At 40.5% G+C, this 21,221-nt stretch overlaps 2 protein-coding genes across 2 annotated transcripts; one reads left to right on the top strand and one right to left on the bottom strand.

Moving 5' to 3' along the window:
* The first annotated feature begins 1 nt into the window (after nt 1).
* Nucleotides 2–1,981, top strand: ten1 (TEN1 subunit of CST complex). The gene is made up of 3 exons (XM_023263651.3): nt 2–171; nt 834–991; nt 1,360–1,981. The coding sequence occupies exons 1-3, from the start codon at nt 83–85 to the stop codon at nt 1,509–1,511; spliced, it is 399 nt and encodes a 132-aa protein (XP_023119419.1). The 5' UTR covers nt 2–82; the 3' UTR covers nt 1,512–1,981.
* A 346-nt stretch (nt 1,982–2,327) lies between these two features.
* Nucleotides 2,328–20,687, bottom strand: evpla (envoplakin a). Its single transcript, XM_023263685.3, has 22 exons — nt 20,477–20,687; nt 15,283–15,382; nt 15,028–15,182; nt 14,624–14,747; nt 13,489–13,620; nt 13,323–13,364; nt 12,081–12,242; nt 11,823–11,930; nt 11,593–11,688; nt 11,360–11,470; nt 10,430–10,576; nt 10,130–10,284; nt 9,926–10,023; nt 9,611–9,783; nt 8,962–9,137; nt 7,950–8,088; nt 7,638–7,831; nt 7,129–7,279; nt 6,843–6,926; nt 6,492–6,599; nt 6,317–6,409; nt 2,328–6,166 (listed from the first exon to the last, which is right to left on the bottom strand). Exons 1-22 carry the CDS (start codon nt 20,533–20,535, stop codon nt 2,771–2,773), a joined length of 6,003 nt encoding a protein of 2,000 aa, XP_023119453.1. The 5' UTR covers nt 20,536–20,687; the 3' UTR covers nt 2,328–2,770.
* Between the last annotated feature and the right edge of the window lie 534 nt (nt 20,688–21,221).

The raw sequence follows: 21,221 nt of genomic DNA, 5'->3' as shown, positions 1-21,221 counted from the left end.
GACATATACCCCGGAAGTACCTAGTCTACCGCAACACTTCAAACTTCATTGTATATATTTTTCAAACAGATTTAACGTTACGATGCTTCCCTCAGCTGCCGTTTTTCATTTTCCCTGGGAAGTAAACTCCGGAAATATGCAGGAAGGAGAATCAGTTAGAACATTTGGCAGGTGGGTTTTGTTGTACAGCCCCTCAGTTGTAATGCTCTAACTGGAAGACCACTTATTCTGCACAAGATTTGCTTGATGCCGGTTTAAGAGCTTATAAGTAACCGCGTATGGCAAGTCAAAGCACAATACATTTTTTAATGGAATAAAGCTGTTGTTTTTTCAGTTTTTGCTAAGAGAATAGATGTTTCACAAATATGAAGCAGTTTAAATTGTCTGCACCTCCTGCTTATAAATCTAGTCCAGGTTTTTAAGTAAAGTAAATAATCTTAAAAGTTTACTTGGTCGGCTGTGGTCTGAATGGAGTTTACTTTTAACAAATTGAATACAAGATTTTACAAATCTGACCATATGAAACATACTTTAGAAACTACTTATTCATCTAGTCCACATTTGACCTTTTTATTTATAAACCTAACCTGATGAGGTCTAAATTAAGAAGTAACTTTAAAAAAAATATTTTAATTCTTCTTCTTCTTTATTTTTAAACACAGTAACACTTTGTCAAACTCTATAAACTATGTTTAACTGCCTCTAGCAAAGCCTGACTAATATTTTGGTGGCTGATATTATGAATAATAGAGGAATAATAGATTCGATTGTATCATCAGGACTGATTTGGACACTAAACCTATTCACCACTGATATTTTAAATGATTTTTCAGACTTGTCTGCTACCAGCCTGAGGAGTCTAGGGCTACACTGTCAGCTCAGCATGCTTCGAAAGAGCACCACGTGGTTGTCCACACGTTGTTTGTGGAGCCCTTTAACCCAATAATTGGAGCCCAATACATTGTTCTGGGTGAGATAGAAAATAATATGGGTAAGAGAAGATTTTATCTATTATGACTGTGAAGTATTTTAAATATTGTCTTGATTTTTTTTCCTGCAGTTTTGAATTTTTCTTGGGTTAAGTCAAAACCTTTTACAGAATCAGCAGTTGTTGAGTAATAAAGAAGATTTTTAGACGATCATGGTGGAAAGAAAGAAAATATTAATGAACTGTGTTGGGCCTTTGACCAGTCAGCACCTGCTGTGTTTGTTTTTTCCTTACATCTTGCATAAAATTTAATTACCAGTATTTGCTTCTATTTCAGGGTAAATCTCATGCAGTAAGGTAACTCTTTGAAATAGTTGCAGGACTCTTTGCCCCTATCACCTGCCTGTTATCTGTGTTTTGTGGCCTCACAGGGGTTGGTGTGATGGTCCAGGCCCGTGTGCTGAACTGTGTTGATGGTGTAAACATAGCCCTTCTCCAGAAAGCCATCAGCGAGCAAAGGAGCTTCTTCACAGAGAGGGAGTGCAAACGATGTGAGACTGCACAACCTGCAGATGCAACCTGATCAGATTCTTCATTCATCTGGTTTCCCAGGGGGAGAGGGGAGGCTCTTTGATTGCCAAGGCTCCACCGCTGCCTCTTAAACTGTTGTGTGTTTTCCTTTGATTTTTAGACTGTTTGATTCAGTGTAAAATTCAGGAATTTCATCGGTTTATATGACCAAATTGATAACCTCTGACCTCAACAGTTTTATGCATTTTATCATCGGTTGCTTTTACACAACGAAAACTCAAAATTAGTAAAATGATCTTAGGTTTTCATGCTTGGTCACTGAATAACTAATAGTAGACATATTGTGTCGATGACTTGTGAGTATGTTACATTTTTAGCTCAGTCCATCAGTGCTGAGATATCAGATAATAATTGTTTATAGATGGAAGATATTAGTCTTAACATTATTTCTGATGTAACTTTATGGTCATTTAGCTTTATTTGAGGCTATACTGTAGATAATAAAAAATAACTAAGGCTAAATAGTATGTGTTATACTGTGTGTGCTTTTCATCTGATTACTTACCATACAACCCGTCAGATCTGTTCTAGCCCCTCTTTGGTGGCCTTTTGGAAATGTTTGTATTACAGGATACATCCAGTGCTTAATGTATTGGCAGTTATCATGTTCTCATACACTGGATGGAGTGGTGCCCATTTTTTGCCATTTGTTATCAGTGTAGGAAGACACCCAGTTGTTCCTGACACACTTGTGGTGCATTTAATAGGAAGCTGTGGTAAAAGACACTCAAATTGTGTGTGTTTAACTCGGTTTTGGTTGAAAGGTTGAAAACATGTGGTGAATGTGAAAGTAAAGGAGTCAGTGCACTTCAAGTATTATAATTTAAATTTATTGATATTTGTTTCTTATAAAGTATCAAACAAGATTGAGTTTAAAGTGAACAGTGTCAAAGACAGCCCATGAGTAATACAGAATCAAATCAATCTTGGCAAACAGCATTGCACCTTGTCCCAGGATCCCTAATAACACAATAATATCAAAGATAGACTGCATTTATACTCTTTTAAAAAAAAAAAAAAAAAAGTCAACAAAAGAACATCTGCCCACATCAGACATGTTTGGTAAACAAATGCAACTCAGCAGCAATCAGTGAGACAGAAAGCTTTGCAGTAGAACACTTTACCTGAGTCAAAATGCACATTGTAAATATTGTATGGATTTCAAATGGGTGGCTAACCCTAACCCATGTCTAATTTTTCATTATTATCACAACACTCTGCAGACCAGATAACTCCACAAAGTAAACATGTCTAGAATCTCGCGTATCTAGAATTGTACCTTTGACTGTAACCAGATTCTTTGGAAGAGGCCGGCAGCATCGGTAGACCTGAGATTGGGTCTGGCTTACAGCGATCCAGAGCTTGTTTGTAGTTGATCCTCTCCTTTGTAATTGGGTCTATAATATCTTTGATGTAGGTTGTCTCAGCTTGTAGCTCCCTCATCATTGTGCTGTCGATCATTTTGGACCCAATGGCATCCATGATGCTTACTCTGCGACCAGTGTTGGGGTTGACCAGCCCTCCGGTCAGGTGCTGGGCCTCCATGTAGCGAATGGCATTTTCCTTTGGCATCCAGCCTTTCTGAACAGCTTCTCCCACAGACAAACACTCTCTGGTCATGGGGTCTTCGACTCCTGTGAAAGCCTTTTGCGCATTGAGCAGCCGCTGGAGTTGACTGTCCTCAATGAGGCCTCTGCTTGCTGCCTTGTGAACTGTGTAACTCTCTTTGTTGTGGATGTCAATGATGCCGCCCGTTGCTGCCTGAGCCTCCAGAAGCCTTTGGGCGGTGGTGGCGTCGATGAGTTTGCGCATGGCAGCACTACGTATTGTAAAGCAGGTATCAGTGTTTGTGTCCACTACTCCAGCAATTGGGTAACCTTCTTTAGCAGTGGTCATGTCTGGTGCAGCTGATTTCACCGTTGTACTGGACTTTGGGATGATTGAGTTGAACTGGGGCTGCTTCTTATTGTCACCTGCGACCAGCAAGGCAAACTCTGAGATGGGAAGCTTGCCTTTTTTGTACTGTTGTAGATCATACTCTGTCAGTCTTCCCTCCTTCAGAGCATTTTTGATGGAGTACTGCTTTCCACTTTTGCGATCCTGCAGTACAGATGTCTCCCCATCAGGTCCCATGGAAGTAATCTCCTCCCAGTCACACTCCAGCTCCTGCAGATGAATGTATTGCGAGCGGTCAATCAGGCCCTGAAGATAAGCATCATAAGGAGACATGTCTTTTCCTGTATCTGGATCTAGAATGGTGATTTTGGTGGAGACGTTTGTCTCTTTGGTCCTCGTTTCCGCGTGCTCCTCTTTCTGCAGGCTCTGCAGGAGATCGCGTATGGTGCTGTCTTGCAGATGGATCTTGTCTTTTTCATCCAGGATCTCCCTCTCAACTCTCATGATGTCAGACTCCATCTTAAGGCTCCTCTGCTTGCTCGTCTGCGTTCTTTGGCTTATAAGTCGACTCTGCTGCTGGAAGGACAGACTGATGTCATGTCGTTTGCTCTCCAGCATTCTAAGTTCTTGTGCGAGGTCATCTTTCTCCCTCTGTAAGGCACCTCTGTTCAAAGTGAGGGTTGTCTCTTCTCTTGAAGTGCTGGATTTGGAGCTCATTAGATGGTTGACTTTATCATTGAGACGTCTAATTTCATCCTCCAAGTCCTGTCTGGCAAATTTACTCTGAGACGCCTGTTCTCTCAGGCGATCCCTCTCAGCTTCAACAGCCTGGTCTTTCTCAACACGGACAACCTCTTTGTACACCGTCCTTTCACCAGACTTCTCTTTCTGCAGGATCTCAAGCTTTACAGTGATGTTGCGGATGTCTCTCTCAAGACGCAGAATGTCGCTGGTTTCCTTATCCATGTCTGACCGCAAACCGCTTGTCATCCTCTCCAGTTTTGGATCTCTCTCAACTTTCAGTACCTCCTCCACAACTATACTTTCCTCAACAGGAGGTGGGGCATTTTCCAGCTGTGTGATGCGCAGTCGGATCTCCCTGAACTCAGACTCAGCTTGAATCCTCTTCTGGCGCTCATCGCTCTCTCTGAGGATCCTCTGTTTGTCTTCCACCTTTGTTCTTAGCTGTTGCAACTCTAAATCGACCTGACGCCGGGTCTTCACTTCGTCATCCAGGCTCCTGCTGAGCCTTTCGTGTTCGAGTACTTGCCGTGGATCCCTCTGTAAACGGACAATCTCCTGCACAACCACTTTCTCCTCTGGTTTCTGCCTCTCCAGCAGGATGTATTTGTTTTGCAGGTCAAACACCATTTCTTCAATGGAGCGCCGCAGCTGTGCCTCTTCCCTCACATTCTTTCTCAGGCGGTCAGCTTCTTTCTCCAGCAGTGGATCAGGTTCATACTTAATGACTTCTCTGGTGACAAGTTTGGTCTCTACTTTGGATTTTTCAGCCTTCCATTCATCTCTGTCTCTCCTGAGTATTCTCACCTGGTCCTGGAGGGAGTTGTAAGTGGTGTGTAGATGGTTCACCTGATCATTTAGCCTTTGAATCTCTCTCTCATTTTCTGGACTTCTTTCCTCTTTAACCACTTCTTGGAGAACTTCCTTCAGTTCTACTTTAGGCTTCTCAGAACGAAGGACATTCAGGTCAGTCGTGACCATGGTGATCTCCCTCTCAAGATCAGAACGCTGCTTGCTGGAGTCTTGTATGTCTTTGCGGAGCCGCATTATCTCCACCTCTGTGTTTGGGTCAACCCGGTAGATTTCATTAACAATTTCCTTCACCTCAACTCTTGGTTTCCAGTCCTGAACTTCTCTGTAGCGGCTGTGGAGCCCCATCACTTCTTTGGACAAAGAGTTGTTTTCAATCCTCTCTTCCTCTAGGCCAGTTCGAATCTTCTTAGACTCGGTGATAAGGTCAGGGTCTTGTTCAATCTTTTTGACCTCTTTAGTAATGACCTTTGGCTGGATGTTAGGAATCAGCCTCTCGAGTGCATTAATCTGACTCCTTGTCTGGAAGATTTCATCGTTGATGAATTTGGTCTTGTTGCTCTCTTCAGAAATTTCGGTCTCAAATGATTGCACTGCTCTCAACATCTGTGGATCCTTTTCCACTTTAATCACTTCCTTCTTAACCACCCTCTCTTTAATGGGTGGTTTCTTCTGCTGGAGAATTGTGACTTCTGTTTTCATCTGAATCTGCTCCCCATCTTTCACTCGAATTTCATTTCTCATCCTTGATATTTCATCTCTCAGTTTAGCAGCTTCTACATCCAGCTGGGGATCTTTCTCAAACTCTGTCACCTCTCTAGTCACCAGTTTTGGTGGGGTTTTCTTGAGGGTGTCCGCCAGGATGGTGATTTTGTTGTTTATTACCTCGACCTCAGTCTGGGTGGTGCTACGCTTCAGAGACTCTTGGTGCAGTTTGCTCTGCAGATCGGCCAAATCACTTTCCAGTTTTGGGTCACGGTAGTAATGCAGTACTTCTTTCTCCTCAACGCGCTCCACTCCTCTGCGACTCCTCAGTGACTGCATCCTCTCTTTGAAGGTTCTCAGGTTATTCTCAGTATGAGCTGTCCTGTCCTTCTCATCTTCCAGATCTTTTAACAGACTATCTATCTCAAAAGCATTCCTCTGCTGGCTTTCAAGCTGCACTTGTTGCTGTGCTACCATTTGAACTTTCTCTTCATTCTGCAGGAGGAAAAGCAAATTATTTGAATGTCAATCAAGTCATCACATGATTTGCGATGTAGCTTTAGTTTTTTAATGAAGAACATCATTTATATTGAAAAGGTAATTTAAAGGGGAAAAAAGTTTTTTATCCAAGGTAATTTTTCTTACCTGTAAAAGGAGGTTCTTAGCCAAGCCCATCTGTTTTTGCCGTTGGGTGTTTTCGGCCGTTGCTTCAGCGTAACGATTCACCAAATCTTTTTCCTGTAATTAACAATACATCAGTCACCTTGTTTTTACAATAAAAGTAATGAATTTAGATTATGTTCAACTAAATAAATGTTACCTCTTTCTGAACAGTATCAGAAAGTGCCAGCACACGAGGTTTCTTTGGAACGGTGGCACCAGCATCCTCAAGTGTACTGTTGTATTTGTCAACGTTGGTCTCATACTCCTGCACAAATATTCACAATTAAGTTTTCAGTTTATGAACTGTCATTTATGACTGATTTCTTTATTATTTTTCCAGTACAACAGACATAAGTTTGAAAGGTGACACATTTTATGTGTGATTTTAAAGTTATTGATTATTTATTTTCTATATATGCCTCAAATCACCAATGTATTTAATAATTCATATAATTAGTATCGCTTTTATACATTTATTGCTATGCATTACAATCTGTTTGAGTCTTACATTGAGTAGATTCTGGAGGTCCTGTGACAGGTCAGTCACTCTGTCAATGTCATCCTGCTTCCGCTTCAAGTCGTCCGTCACCCTCTATGGTGAAAAGTTTAACAGACATTTAAGTTATGGATAACATCTAACAGTTAATTTCTATAGATTTATTGAGGAGGAGAGCTTAGAAATCAACAAATCACTGGCAAAGGGATTACAAGAACTGGTTGCTCAGAGAAACAAGAAAAAGGACCCTCAACTATTCTCCACCTGATACATCCATGAAGTCAGTAGACAGACTCACCTCTTGAGAGCTCTGCTTGGCAGCGATCTGAGACACATCGTCGTTGGGGCTTATCTGGTTTGTTGGCAGATTGTTCAGGAAGGAGTTCAAGGATTTGCTTGTGCTCTGGAACTCCTGGTTCTTGACTGCAGCCTCTTGTAAGATGTTTTCCCTGTGAGGAATATCACGGGTATAACAACTTAGCCCAGTGCAATTAAAAATGTCTGTTCCTTAGTGGTAGTAAAGGAGCAAAGCTTTGTAGTCTAGTTACATGCATGCACCACAGGCTGCCTTTTTCACATTAAAGCTGAAAAGAAAAAACGATCTGCATTCTACAAAATAAAGCAACATTAGAAAAAAACCATGTTTTTTCTTCTTTGCTGTTGCTCAGGTTTGTCTTGCGACTCTTAGATCGATGTGTGTGGATAAAAAGCCTCCGTTAAACTAATAAATGTCTGTGTCAGCAAACCTACTGACTTTTTAATTTAACTGAAGTGACTGAATGCGTGTATTCAGAGTCTGACTCTCACCTCTCCTTCAGCTGGTTGGCAACGTTTGTGTAACGGTTTTGCAGCTGCTTGACTTCTGTTTTCTGGCGCTGGATGTCAGGGCAGTACTCCTGATATCCCTGCTGCAGAGAGCTGCACAGCTGCTCTGTCGTCTCCAAGTCTTTGCTCAGCTTCTTCATGTCATCCTGAGCCGCCGCCACGGCCTTTCGCTGGTTCTGAATACAAGAGAAGAGACTTTCAATTTAACATGAATGTCAAATCTAAGTTGTGTAAGAGAAAATTGGGCTTTGTGTGACTGAGATAAGATTGTAAAAGAAAAGCAGAGTTCTTCACCTGAATGTCATCAGTGCGGGCTTGAATCGCATGTGGAGTGTCAGAGATGGGACCATCTTCACTCAGCTCTTTCTCAAACCCAGAAACAAGACCATCCACTTTCTTAATCTGATTCTCCAGGTTAAGGGACGAGTTTGCTCTGAAAGAAACATAAATGAGTGTACTGACATGATCAAAACACACAAAGCAAAGCTACACGAAACCTGTAAAAATGACAGGTGTGTGATTTTTTTCATCCTCTGAATCCGAAACAGTTTCTGGGCACTTTTTTTTTTTTTGCTTCTGTAACATTTTTCTTCATTTTTCACTGTAATATAAAGTCCTGCACCTCATGGAAACAGCACAACCATGGCTGAAAGCGGAGAGACCTAAAAAAGTTCTTCTCTGCATTAAAACACATCTTTAATGCAGTAAATCACAAAAAAAAACCAAAATTAAAGTTTAATATCTTAGATTTTTTTTTATTTTACAAAGATTGAAAACCCTGGAATAAGCATTACGACATTTTGTCAAGTGTTCACAGGTGTTACTGATACTGTAGAAATAATGGTGGCTCTACATGCAATAGATATTTTCCAACATATTTTTAATTCGTTTCTATACCTCTCCTTTCTGCACTCATGTCATGTCAGTCATGGCCTCTTGGTTGTGCACGTAATATTTTGTTCTTGTCTATTTTTTGCAGTTTTTTAAAATTAGACATGCACAAAAGGTGATTTTTATTGAAAAATCACAATTTTAAGCTTAACCTAGGTTGTTTTTCTTAATGGAATCGTGCATGATGAGTTCAAGGACCATGAAAAAGTTGAAAATCTGATGATTGTTTCTATTTTGACAGTTTCTGACTGTAAAATTGTTGATTTGTATTAAAGATAACATGCATTTTTGGATTGTCTTTTTGCATTTAGAGGGTAAAATCGTATTTATTATTTTGTGCATTCTTTGTGAAAACTTTTCTAAACATTTTTTTTATTATGACAAAAGAATCCACCACCTCAAAACATACACTTACTTCTTTTTGAAGAGATCAGCAAGTGCAGCGATGCCGTCGTACTTGTTGTTGGCAGCACTGAGTTTGAGTGGCAGAGCAGACGACGTACCGCTTGGATCTTTAGAGAGTAGCGGCTGCAGGTCGGCCTGCGCTGCCTTCCTCTGCTGCTCCAGAGCCTTGAGGGCATTGGCAGCTTCCTGTAAAGGGTGAATGTAGATACTTCAGACACATCAAAAAAATAGCATCTGGGGTTACTTCTTTATCAATCTGTGATCTCCTATGATGCGAATTTGGCTTCAGAAGCTTTTTTTACAGTTTCTAGAATATCATCATTCCCCATCTGCTCATGCAAACAGCCTGCGGAGTGAAGAAGAAGTAGATGGAGAGTACGAATGCATGTAGGCTCAAACATGCAGGAGGATAATGACAGCTCAGCATAGTAATACAAGAGTAAAGCAGCACGTTTCATCGTAGTTTTCAAAATGTGTGTGCTGTAAAATGTTGTGTTGATGGTTACAGTTTGATAGGTCATTTCTAAATGTCACGACATGTTTGTCATAATGAACATAAACTTAAAGCCATGGTTTATAACATTTAAGAACTTAACACATTTTCCTCTAAAGCTAAAGAGCTGATTGGTGTGGTGTCGATTTAAGTTTCTTCGTCTCACCTCCTGATCCTTCAGCCTCTTGGCCAGATCTCCGGCCGGATCTCTGGGGTTGAGTGGAGCTCGCAGGCGACTCAGCATGCTCTCCTCAGCGTTGGCCAGGTCATTGTCCAGCTTGTCCAGCTGCTGAGCCAGAGCTGTGACTTTACGGTCCACTGGGGCAGAAGAAACTGGTGCTGATTAAGGAAACAGAAAAGATGATTTATTGATTGAGCTCACTGTGGCATATATATACATATACACTACTTATCTGAGTATACAGAACCAATGACCGTTTCTAGTTAGGATAACTAAGGATTTAATTCAAAGACAACAAACCTGATTTCAGGGATCTGGAGACATCTGATTTGTGATTCTTCAGTGACGCTGCCAGAGCAGCTCTTCTCTTTTTGATGTCTGCCAGCTCAGTGCCCAAACTAATGAATTGAAAACATGCAGAGAGGTGGGGGACAGAAATGTTAACAGCATTTCTCTTGCATTGCTGATTGTAGCTGCATAATAATACAGCTTTGCATTACTTACAGATCCACTTTGTCAATGGCGTCTGGGTCAGGTGGTGGGATGTGGAAGCAAACTCCTGGGAAGGTCCTAGTTGCCCCATCAGTGGAGATAACGTCCCAGTTTTCATTGTCTGAATTTGATTTCAGGGTGAACTTGTCGCCTCTTTTCAGAGAATCCTGCATAACAGTGATGAAGAAATAAAATAAAATCTTTGCACTGAGGCCCAAGATTAAAACAACTGAGCTGAAGCACCTCATCTGCTGATATTTCGCTGCCTAGATTTTCGTTTTGTTAAACATCTGACAGGAGCTGAAGCTGCACCTTGTCTGTTTCCCAGTCACACAGCGACTCCACCGTGATGGGTCTGCTGGGGTTGGTGTGTCGTAGCTTCAGAGGAGCGATGGTGGTGCTGCGTCTCCTCAGGTCGGCCAGCAGCTGTTCGGAGTTCTGGACAGCTTTCTCCTCCGCCTGGTGGGAAACAAACACAGAGGAAAACATGTCTTAGAATTAGTCATAGCAACATGGCAGCAGGAAGAGGATTCTACTGAAGTTTACACTTTTATCTCCGTTTAGTGTTTCAATGCATTTTTTGTGCTTGGAATATCCAGAATGCTGAGAAACCATGAGATATCACACATAATGGCCCTAAATTTAGTGTTATCTTCTATTTAAAATACAGGAAATCATCTGGTGTATGGCACTATTTGTTTTTAGATGTGTACTGTATTATTATTTTTTTTGCATTCTTATTGTGCTGTGCGTGTTGATTTTAGGAGATATTTAGCTTTATTGTGTCTCTAGGGTTTCTGTTTTTACCATCTACTCTTTAAGGTTACTTTTACTCATTTACAGTATATTTCTGTTAACATATGAGCACACAAACTTTTGACATACAATAAAGATGACATTGAAAATGGACGGATAATTTTCTGAAATGTACTTCTCTGCTTCATATTAAACAAAAGTTTTCTTCACTAATCATTAGATTTCCATAAAGCTCAAAGCATATCACAAAAGCAAATACTGTGTCATTTTTTGCCTTTACGAGTTTACCTCTAAAAATTCTACTCTTTTCCAATTTTCCCATCTATTCTTCAGTTAAGTGTTATTTTTCTCTCTTATATGATTAGATTCCTCTCTAACTCTTTCTCCCCTTAAACTAAACTGGCTTTAAGGGGGGTTCAAGTTGGATTTCTTGTACATGACTGTCCTTACTGGACTCTGCCTGTGTAATTATGACTCTTATATTACCTCAAGCTGCAGCAGCTTCTCTGAGTTGCTCTTCTTGCTGATGGACTTGGGGTCAAGGCTGTTGTTGAGTTTAGTCAGCGTTTCTGACAGCTGATCTGTGTCCATTTGGTACTGGAAAACAGCATCAGACAAGGTTTTTTAATCACAAAATCTCAACATGGTGCATCAGAAAGAGACAGAAATGTGCTCATTTTTCACACATGCTTATGAAATTGAAAAATATTCGGACCAACCTTTTTATATTCCTCCACATTGTCCAGATGTGTCTCTTGGCAAATGCAGAGGTTGAGGAATTTCTGCCACTCGTTCCGTACACCGTCTCTCTGAGCCTGGAAAGGTAACGTAGAGAGGTAAACTGTGCTGAAATGGCTTCCAGAACATGACTTTAAAAGGATGAAGATGACGAAAGGTTTGAAGTTAGAGATTTGGGCTTTTTAAACGTCTTCTGGGTAATGACAGCTACCTTAATCATGGCAGCAGCTGGATGCTTCAGCTCAATGAGTCTGTCTCCTTCATCCTGGACTTTGTTCACTTCACCTTCATGGGACAGCAGACTGTTGGACTTGAAATTCTGGTTGAGATCAAATCAAAGTTGTTTATGTGTTTGGTCATCCAAGTACAGAATAAACACCTTCCATCATTCTGGACGAGCCACAACTCATCCTTACTGAGACTTCTAAGTTACCAGGAATGATATATTTCACAGCACATCAGCTGTTACCTCATACTGCCGGCGGACATCGGGTGGATCCACCATGCGGTCGCTCCAGTCCTGCTTCTTGATCTTGTCCTGTTCTTCTCCCAGGAAGGCCAGTTCCTTGTCGCTGCCCTGCATGTATTCATACAGGCTGTTCAGGTAGTGACGACGCCACTTGGAGTTGTCCTGAGGAGAAAATAAAACGGAATAAGTCAAAATGAAATGTAAAGCGTCTTGAGACAATTTGACCTGTAATTTGCGCCTTTTTTAAATAAAATTGAATTGAACTGAATTGAAACTCAAACAAAATGTGTTTCTCATTACTCTATCATTTGAAAAATTTATTTACTAATGCACCAAATCAAAGCCGTAAATCTGACACACCTAATGGAAAAAAGACCTTGTGCATCATCATAATCTGAAATAATCAGGTGCACATCATAGCAAATCTAATTTTTGCTTATGGGGGCAGATACGTTGTTTGTGTACAACCTTCTGTTAGATTTGATGCTAATGTTTCAGATTTGTGTCTGACACAGCCAGTAAAGATGGAAAAAAAAACACATTGTGACAGAGCATGAGTCTATTTTTGAGATACTGAACTGTTTAAAAAAACATAAAAAAATACAACTAAAATTTGTTCTCTTGTTTTATAACAAACGTTTGGGGTTTCACAGATATCTCTGCAGCTAGATTTTCATTCTGAAGTCAGTTTCTCTCAGCTTAAACCACCTGTGGCCTTGAGATTGTACATACATAGTGTAATATCTTTAACATTTATTGAGCAGTGGATGTTTAAAATGTTTTTTAAAAAAGAAAAAAGAAAGAAACACTTGCCGCTTTTTACAGTGGACTTTTCTATTTCTCGGTTCCTGTATCTGATAAAATCCCAATGAACTGCGTTACTAGAACCAAATGCAAACCAGGTACATGACTGTCTTCATAAGCACAATGATAGGGATGCAGTGTTTCTAAGTATCCTTTTTGAAACCCCGAACATTGTAAATATGACTACCCCCTCTGTAAAAGTGGCTGTGACTTGATAAATGATCCCCTGATGGCTCTAAAATTTGGGCTTCTCCATCTTATTGAGGAAGAAAATGAACAAAGGTGGAGAAGTTTAAATAACCACTTTAACTGACATGAAAAGTCTCTTTATTTCGTTTTGCTCCAGTGAAATACTTTAATTCATTGCCTTTATAATTTTTCGCAACTAAAAAATAAAGCCTGCAAATGTTGTTTTCACATGTGAACAAACAAACTCACCAGTAGATTATTGTACTGTTTCTTCAGGGCTGTGTAGTTCTCCTAAAAGACAAGGCAGTAACATGCGTCGTGAGCAGAGATTAAAGATGGAAGGCACTGAATGCAAAGTGTTTTTCTGATGTGAAAACATCCAGAACATCATGTGAATGTGCTCTCATTTGTTCACCTTGCTGCCGGCAGAGCTGACGCAGAGCTGCGAGTTGTAGGCCTCGATCTCTTTGTGCAGGATGTTGTGGGCAGCGATCTGCTTCTTCAGATCTGCCATGGTGGGGCCGTACTCCTCCGCATTCACCTTTTTCTGAGAGCGCAGATGAGAGAGGTGTACAGTTAGTGGTATGTCGAGGATAAATAAAGGGCAATAAAGCCTTTAATTTGTTGTACTCACTCACCACTCTGTGATGAGTTTATTGAAGGTGGTGAGATACCACAAAGCAAAGCTGGTTGGCAGATACACTCAGACTGTTTATAAGGCATCCTAAAGTATGTAGGGCAGGAATGAAGTTGAATCTCTTCTGTTACAGTAACCTTAAATGTCCCATTAATCTGTCTGTAAATGTTTTGGCTTAAAACACTGTAAAGATGGTTAATTTCACCATGACTGTATAACTCCTGGCGTTAGGGCTGTTTTAAATGGCCTGTTTTGCTTTGAAAACCAGTTTGCTGCTGCTGTTTCCGTGCCCTTCAGGAAGAATACGCTCTCTGCCAGAGCTGGGTGACTATTGGTTAGTTAGGTTTCATGTAGCATAGCCTTGGGGAATGGTAGAAGTAAACCTCTTTATAGCTTACCAGCTTTTGTTTTACGTTTAACAACCACAAAACACACAAAAAATGGATTTTCGCCCTAAAAGACCTTTAGAGAATAACTATAAATCATCCTGTGCCTGTCATTACCGGCCTATTATCCTACCCTGTCGGTGGATTTCTACACCAAGCCTTTCAGTTATTACTAGATACTTAAGTCACAAATATATAAATAGAAATAATAGTAATATTCTACAATGTCAGGGCATGACTTTTTTTAACAAATGGTACTTGAATGGAAGAAAATTGTGCATTTTTCTTCCATTATTTTCAGCTGCACATGAATACACATTTAGTGGCGCAGCAGGACGATATATGAGACTAAATTAAAATAAAACAACTGCATTTGTCACAATGAAGGAGCATAACTGTAAGAAAAATCTAAAACATGGCAGACATCATCCTTTAAGCTCAAAGACTAATATCAAATATTGACAGTCTAATACATTTTAAGCTTTAAGACTGAGAGCCAAATGTTCAGACAGTGCTACTGCACTTACTTGCTTATCATTTAAAACTGGCCCCCAGTTAATTCTGGGCATCCGCGACACGTCGTCAATCTGCTCGTAGATGTCTCTGTAGAAGGCGCAGTCCTTCAGCCAACGCTCGTGGAGGAGGATGACGCTGGAGACACAAAGAAACAGAAAGCTCTGGTTGATTTTTGAGGAAAAGGTTCAGCATTAGAGAAAACCAATAAATGAGCCACTGAAATGACAACATCAAAGGAATAAATGCAAGTAAAATGATATTAGAAACTGAAACAGGCCCCAGAAGTGACCTCGGAGGAAATTCACCTTCTGTATTCTGCTACATATGTTTTGATCTCTGCTCACAGAAAACCTCTGTGCAACTACATAGCGGTCTCTCTGTGTTGCATTGATTTATTCATTCCGTATCAACTCACTCGCTGTCTATTTCTCTGGCTTGTGGGTGTTTGAACTTCTTGGCTTTATCGACATCCAAGAAAAGGTCCTTCAGCAGACCCTCAGCGTCCCCCAGCTTATCTGAGATTTCATTCTGATGCTCAAAGGGCAGCTCTTTCTTCTCATTTTCAGCGTCCTGGTGGAAGCAAGCCACAGGAAAGGTTTTTTTTTTTGTGATGCTTCAGGCAAATGAAAGATGAAAGGATATCAGAGCATCAGTGTGTGTCTGTTCTCACCACAGCCAGCAGCTCCTCAGCTCGGAGGATATCTTTCTCCACCTGGTCGGCATTCTTTTGCATCTGGGCGATCAGCAAGGCCAAGTTGCTGGCTTGGGACCTGCAGGGGGAGGAGAAGGGTTCGAATAAAAGGTCACAGATGAAACCACAAACACAGATCAACTCAGAAATAATCCAGAACTGCTTCAGTCCGAGGCGCAGATTTCATAAGACACAGCAGCTCTTAATGACAGCAGATTATCTCGATAAAATTCCTCCGCTGAGGTGAGAGCAGACGTGGAAGTATGCGATCAGTGCAAGATTACACAAGAACTACTGGGCCTGGATTTCATGAAACATGGTGGGGAAAAGGAATGCGGTCACAGGAGTAACCCAAAAAATTCTGCTGCAGATCTGGACAATTTTTAGGCCATTTTAGTTTGAATATTGGTTCATGAAAGTACTACCAGAACTTAAATGAAGTTCTGTAAGGCAGCAAGCAAAAGAAAGGAAATCAAATAGCATATCAGGTGAGGAAAAGGGAAAACGTATGTATTTGTGGCCACGTTTCACATCAGCATATGAACTAAAAACAATAAAGTTAACAAATAAATCATTTCCATCATCAAAGATCTGCAGAGAGCTATTATCATCCTGTGTATTCATTAAGGTGATGGGTCACCGTGTGGATATTTCCACCTGTGGAGCCACACCCAAGACGTTCCTTAAATTCTAGCCATACTCCAGCGGCTTACTGTTCCTGTCCCTCCCTATGTCGCTGTTTGTGCTGCTCTCTTTTAATGTTCATCAGTGATTGGCTGAGAAACGTAAAGCGATGCCTCGGGCAGACAAAAGGAAGGAGATCCTGCCGCTGGCAACGAGAGATAAACTACACCCATAAAACTGAAAATGGGGCCAACTCGTGGTTTTGGGGTTAAAAAAGCTAAACAAATAAGGGCTTTGCAGTAACTAAATCATCAGGGTCGGAATAAGCAAGGAGTTAGTGATTGATTAAGGTGATTAGATGAAAGTATTTGCATACAGTCATGCAACTGTGCAAATATGTTTGTGACAAAATGGCACAAAGTTAACACATAGCAGAGCTGTTTGTCGTTGCAGTTACAGCCAATTCAGTTTCCTTCAGCAGGTGCAGAACAACATCTCAAGTGCTGAAAATTTTAGCTAATATGCTTTATGTTTTCAAAAAGTGAACATTAAAAGGTTCCTTACAAATGTGCAAGTACATAAAAATATCAGTAATTTTTTGATTTACCACAAGGTAATTCACCTGCATGTAGCTTTTCAGTGCCAGGGCTGGAAAATTACTTGACATTTTCTTTCGCAAAAGCCTTAAACTCTGAGAAATATCTTCATGTTATGCAGCATATCTTTTTTTACAATCTGCTCCACATCAGTTGGGAAAGTAAAGTGAAATCCCAGCTGTGTAAATAGAGACACAAAACTCCACTAAGGTCCTTTTCACTGACATGTAATGGATTATCCCAAATGTGAGAAGAGATTTTATTTGCTTAACCCTTATGTGTATGAAATGATGCACGACACATCCAGATTGTTTCCATTTGTTGATGGTACATTCGTGGAAAAAAAAAGATTAGAATTCTTTGGTTTAAATGAAAAATCTAAGCAGAAATCTGGGCTTGAGTGCAGAAATTTAAGTTGCTTTGTGAAAGCTTGTCTGAGAATTTTTCTCTTTGGTAGAAATGTTGTGAATAATGAGAAGTTTTAGGAAAACCAGGTGTGTTAAAGATCACAATCTTTAAAGGAGAACAGTGAAAAGCAGTAACACTATGTAATACCCCTCAATTTATACTTATTTCACCACATCCAAGGCTGATACAAGCTCTTTCCATGTCCACTTAAAGCTATCCTTGACTGCTCCGTGATGCTGAAACTTCTAAGGGACACTAAATATATCTGAATAGAAATTCAAAGTTCACCAAGTTTTCTTTCGAGGCCTCTCCTAAACACAGACATAACACAGGAAAACAGAAGGGCATCGTATCTCGGAGCAGATGAGGAATTATTGCTTATTGCTAAGTGACACGTGTTTGACCCTCAGTGTAAAAAGCACTAATTGAACAGCTGGAACAAGCAGATACACTCAGACAGTGAGGAACAAAATGACTGATATGAATAGTGAACATATTTTTGTGGATACTCCCTGACATTCATGCTGCAATGATGCTGATGTGTAACACCGATCCAAAGAATGCTGATGATGCATCTAACACTTCGCCAGTTAACTTGACCTGCATACCAAAAGTATTTACAAAGATATGGCTTCCAGGGGAGAAAACAAGCAAACATCAACTGAGACAGATCCATGGCAGCCCCCACAGCTCCTAGGTGATGGAGCAACAGGAATGAGGAGACGAGATCCTCCTCCTGATCTGATCTGGTTCTGCAGCCGCTCTCACAATGACCTCCCTGTTGCTGCTCACTCAGCAGGAAATGCAGGACACACAAGCATTATTTCTTAACCTTTCCATCGTCTCAGCCAAAGAAATGCTCTGTTTAAATTTCCAGAAGTTGGTTATGAATAGAAAGTGGGAATGCAGGCATTTCATGGTGGACGTTTTACTGACTTTCTCTCGTAAAGGGATTATTTCACGCAAATTTGATACTTTTTACTTATTTCCAGGTAAAAGAATCTATTAATGGCTCAGGTTTTTCAGTTTTACTTACTAATAAATGTATCTTAATGCCAAATCCTACAGACTCCAAAGATCTGACTTTGCCTTCTTGTCCTTAAATCTTTTCAGTTGTTTTCCATGTTGAAACTTTCTTTCAGTGTAGTGAAACGGCCAAATTTTGACTACTTCTTATGAGAACCAATGTGTGGTTGGGGAGGGAGAAAAGGTTTGTCTGTCTCCTTCACTTGAGCTGTTAAAAGCACATTTTTCACTCATTATTGGTTTACAAGGATCTGAATGACAGGTCACACCCATACTTAGCCTTGGATGCATACGTCTGCATCCAGCCTGTGCTTTTTTATGAGGCAGTACTGTGAGCTTTGAAGTCTTAAAGAAACTGCTGCCTGTGTGGTTAATAGGTAAAACTGAGTTTTTTTCTTCATTTTTTGTGTAAACTGAGCTACATTCCAACTTTTCCAAGTTTGCAAATTCCAACAAATCAAAATATAATGTGTTAAAAATTGCTCAACACATTTTTGTTTTGTTTTTTTTTCATTTGTGGATGCCATTAAGGCTAAACTGCTAGCAGCTATGGCCAATTTGGCTTGAAAGTGGGATAACTGGATAGCCCACATAATTTAGAAGGGTTTGCCAGCATTTTTTTTTGTCATTTAGTTGCAAGATCACAAAAGCTTGTAGCACAATCACTCCTTCATTTGGTAAACCTGTCCGTTTCCCTCCCACTTCAGTTCATATTATGAAATTTGAAGAAAAAAAGGTTGAAATTCGGGGGGTTGAAGGCAGCTGAGAGTCTGGTTAAGCTGCAGTCATTCCTCTTAATGTCTAAATTGAAAATGCTGTTTGTAGCATGTTTTACAAAATGATTACCACAGCAAAGAAATTGACTTTGAATGTTTAAGCCTTGTGGCATCTTTAGTGCCAATAAAAAGTCACTGCTTCACCATCAATATGATACAACTAACTAATCAGTTCAACAGGATGGTTGATGGGAGATATTCAGACATCAGACAGTCATATTTCCGTCACTTTTGAAGTCATTTTGACCTGATCTTAACTACTACTTTCTTAACCTTTGCGATAACAGAAGTTGTCATAATAAAGAGTTATGGGGGCTTTCTTTTTGTCCTCTAACAGAGGTTGAGTCACCACAGTGATACAATATTAACTGTGTTATGTTCTCATAAGATGAGTAATACACACAAATGCACCACTAGGATCTGCTCTTTACCTGTCCACCTGTTGAAATTAGATTCTTTCCTCTAGAAAGTGACTCTGGTTGTGGTTTTACTCTGAAACTAAAACAAATGATTAATCATGGTGGTTATTTTGATCACTGAATAATCATTTAGGTCATTTACAAAGAAATTAAAAAAAAAACAAAAAACATTTGCTTCAGTTTCAGGCTTCAGTTTCTAAAATATGAATTTTGGCCTAAAATGTCACTGCGGGGACTCAGACCTGGGTTTTACTGACATGTCACAGAACAAACAATTAACCAATTATTTGGGGATGGAAACAACGGCTGCTCCTGCGTCACACCATCATGAACGGTTATGAACCAACGCCCACATCACAGAAAGAAACCAGCTAAGCAGTTCACAGGGCAGAGACAAGGTGAAACCATAGGCTGGTCACTACCCAACAGTGGAATCAGTATTGTGACATCGGACAAGAACAAAAAGGTGAAACTAATAGTCAGTTTGGCTGCTAAATGTAAGGCTCCTCCTGTCAGCTGACATGCAGGCAGCTCCGTCATGTATTGGATGTTTAAAAGTGGATTTAAAGACATTATGTCAATGAAATCACTTTACCGGTAAGTCAGATCAGGAAAACCTGCCCTCAAATGCAGCAGCATTAAAAACTCAGTTACTGTTTTCAGATATTAAGTGTAGCAACTTTAACGTGTACATTAGTAAATGAAGATTTTGCTCCTTTTTTGTCTTCCTTTCTTTAAGTTTATGGCTGAGCATATATCATCCATCAAACTCTGATTATTATTAGACTTTGATGCAGAATTTAAGCCGTATTCTAGGAATCACATGTTTCTACATTTCTACATCTGACAGGACACGTTAAACCTGAGAGAACAGCAGCTCTCTGAAAATCATTTTATACAATTATCCAGAAATAGAATCACCAGCCCTGATACTACTTGTGCTTGAGAAGCAAAAAAGTTTTTCACTTTCTTTCACTCTGACCTCTGCATGTAAACATATTTTCACTTGCTCCACCTGTTGCATTGAAGGACATCATCCCAGCTCTTGTTTACAAGGTAAACCTGACCTCGGGCTCCGTTAGCAGCTCTCACGGGATTAACTCTGACATATCTGAGCTCTTGCAGTGAGTGAAGACCTTTGCCTCAGCAGCCACAATGTAACATGAGGGGAACCACAACACACTCAGAGAGAAAGAGGGCAGGAAACATGACACAGTTCTCGACTCTGGAAGAACAGGAGGAGGAGGAACATGACCGAGATACGGTGTCACTGCACACATACCTTCATTCAGGGTACAAAAATACAAAAAAAAAAAGTACTCACTTGCTGATCTTGCCCGAGAGCTTGATCGTTCCGTCTTTGTTTTCCTTTTTCTTAAACATCTTGGAGGAGGTCAAGCAGAGATCCCCTGCGCAAAAATCTCACCCTCTTGCTCTTACTCCTTCTTGGTCTCTGTCTTCCTCACCCTGTGGCTCCCACTTTGTGTCTCCTCTAACTTTGGTTTCCTCTCACACACACCCAGACACACACACACTCATGTCACCGCCGTGTTTAACACCAGCAGCTCCTCCCAGACAGGTTAACAGGTGTGTCAACGCCCAGACATCCACCTTGTAGAGGACCAGACCGACCTGTTCCCTGCACTCTCCCTCCCTCCCACCCTCGGTCCGGCCCTTCCTTTTCAGCGGGGCCCTGACTCAGTCTCCAGTCTCGTATAGGAGACATCAGGGGCCCTCAAACTACCAGGGATGTGTGATTCATGGGATTGGAGGGACACTGGGTTGCTGCAACAAAACATGTTTTATTTGTATAAATAGGGACCACTAATGAATACAGATGAGAAAATCAAGTTAAAAGCAATGAATGAGTCCAAATCTGGCAAATAATTGGTTTAACGTGTGGCTAAAATTTTCCCTGGTGGTGTAGAGGATGATTTGTTGGATATTCTTCCCTGTCTCTCTTTGTCTTTTTTTGCTTCTGGTCATGTCTCTGCCATCACTGTCCCAAAAAGACATCACTTTGAATCACAGGTTGAAAGTACATGACAATATTAAATGATTACTCCCAA

This window comes from Amphiprion ocellaris, chromosome 4, assembly GCF_022539595.1.
Source record: "Amphiprion ocellaris isolate individual 3 ecotype Okinawa chromosome 4, ASM2253959v1, whole genome shotgun sequence".
NCBI classification, from domain to species: Eukaryota; Metazoa; Chordata; class Actinopteri; family Pomacentridae; genus Amphiprion; species Amphiprion ocellaris.
This window is presented reverse-complemented; position numbering and strand designations above follow the sequence as displayed.

Coding starts and splice junctions, on each gene's coding strand:
- evpla (XM_023263685.3), bottom strand. CDS start 20,535: ATGTTTAAGAAAAAGGAAAACAAAGACGGAACGATCAAGCTCTCGGGC. Junction 13,365..13,488: donor TCAGCTCTGCCGGCAGCAAG/GTGAACAAATGA, acceptor CTTGTCTTTTAG/GAGAACTACACAGCCCTGAA. Junction 6,167..6,316: donor CTAAGAACCTCCTTTTACAG/GTAAGAAAAATT, acceptor TTCCTCCTGCAG/AATGAAGAGAAAGTTCAAAT.
- ten1 (XM_023263651.3), top strand. CDS start 83: ATGCTTCCCTCAGCTGCCGTTTTTCATTTTCCCTGGGAAGTAAACTCC. Junction 172..833: donor TCAGTTAGAACATTTGGCAG/GTGGGTTTTGTT, acceptor ATGATTTTTCAG/ACTTGTCTGCTACCAGCCTG. Junction 992..1,359: donor TGAGATAGAAAATAATATGG/GTAAGAGAAGAT, acceptor GTGGCCTCACAG/GGGTTGGTGTGATGGTCCAG.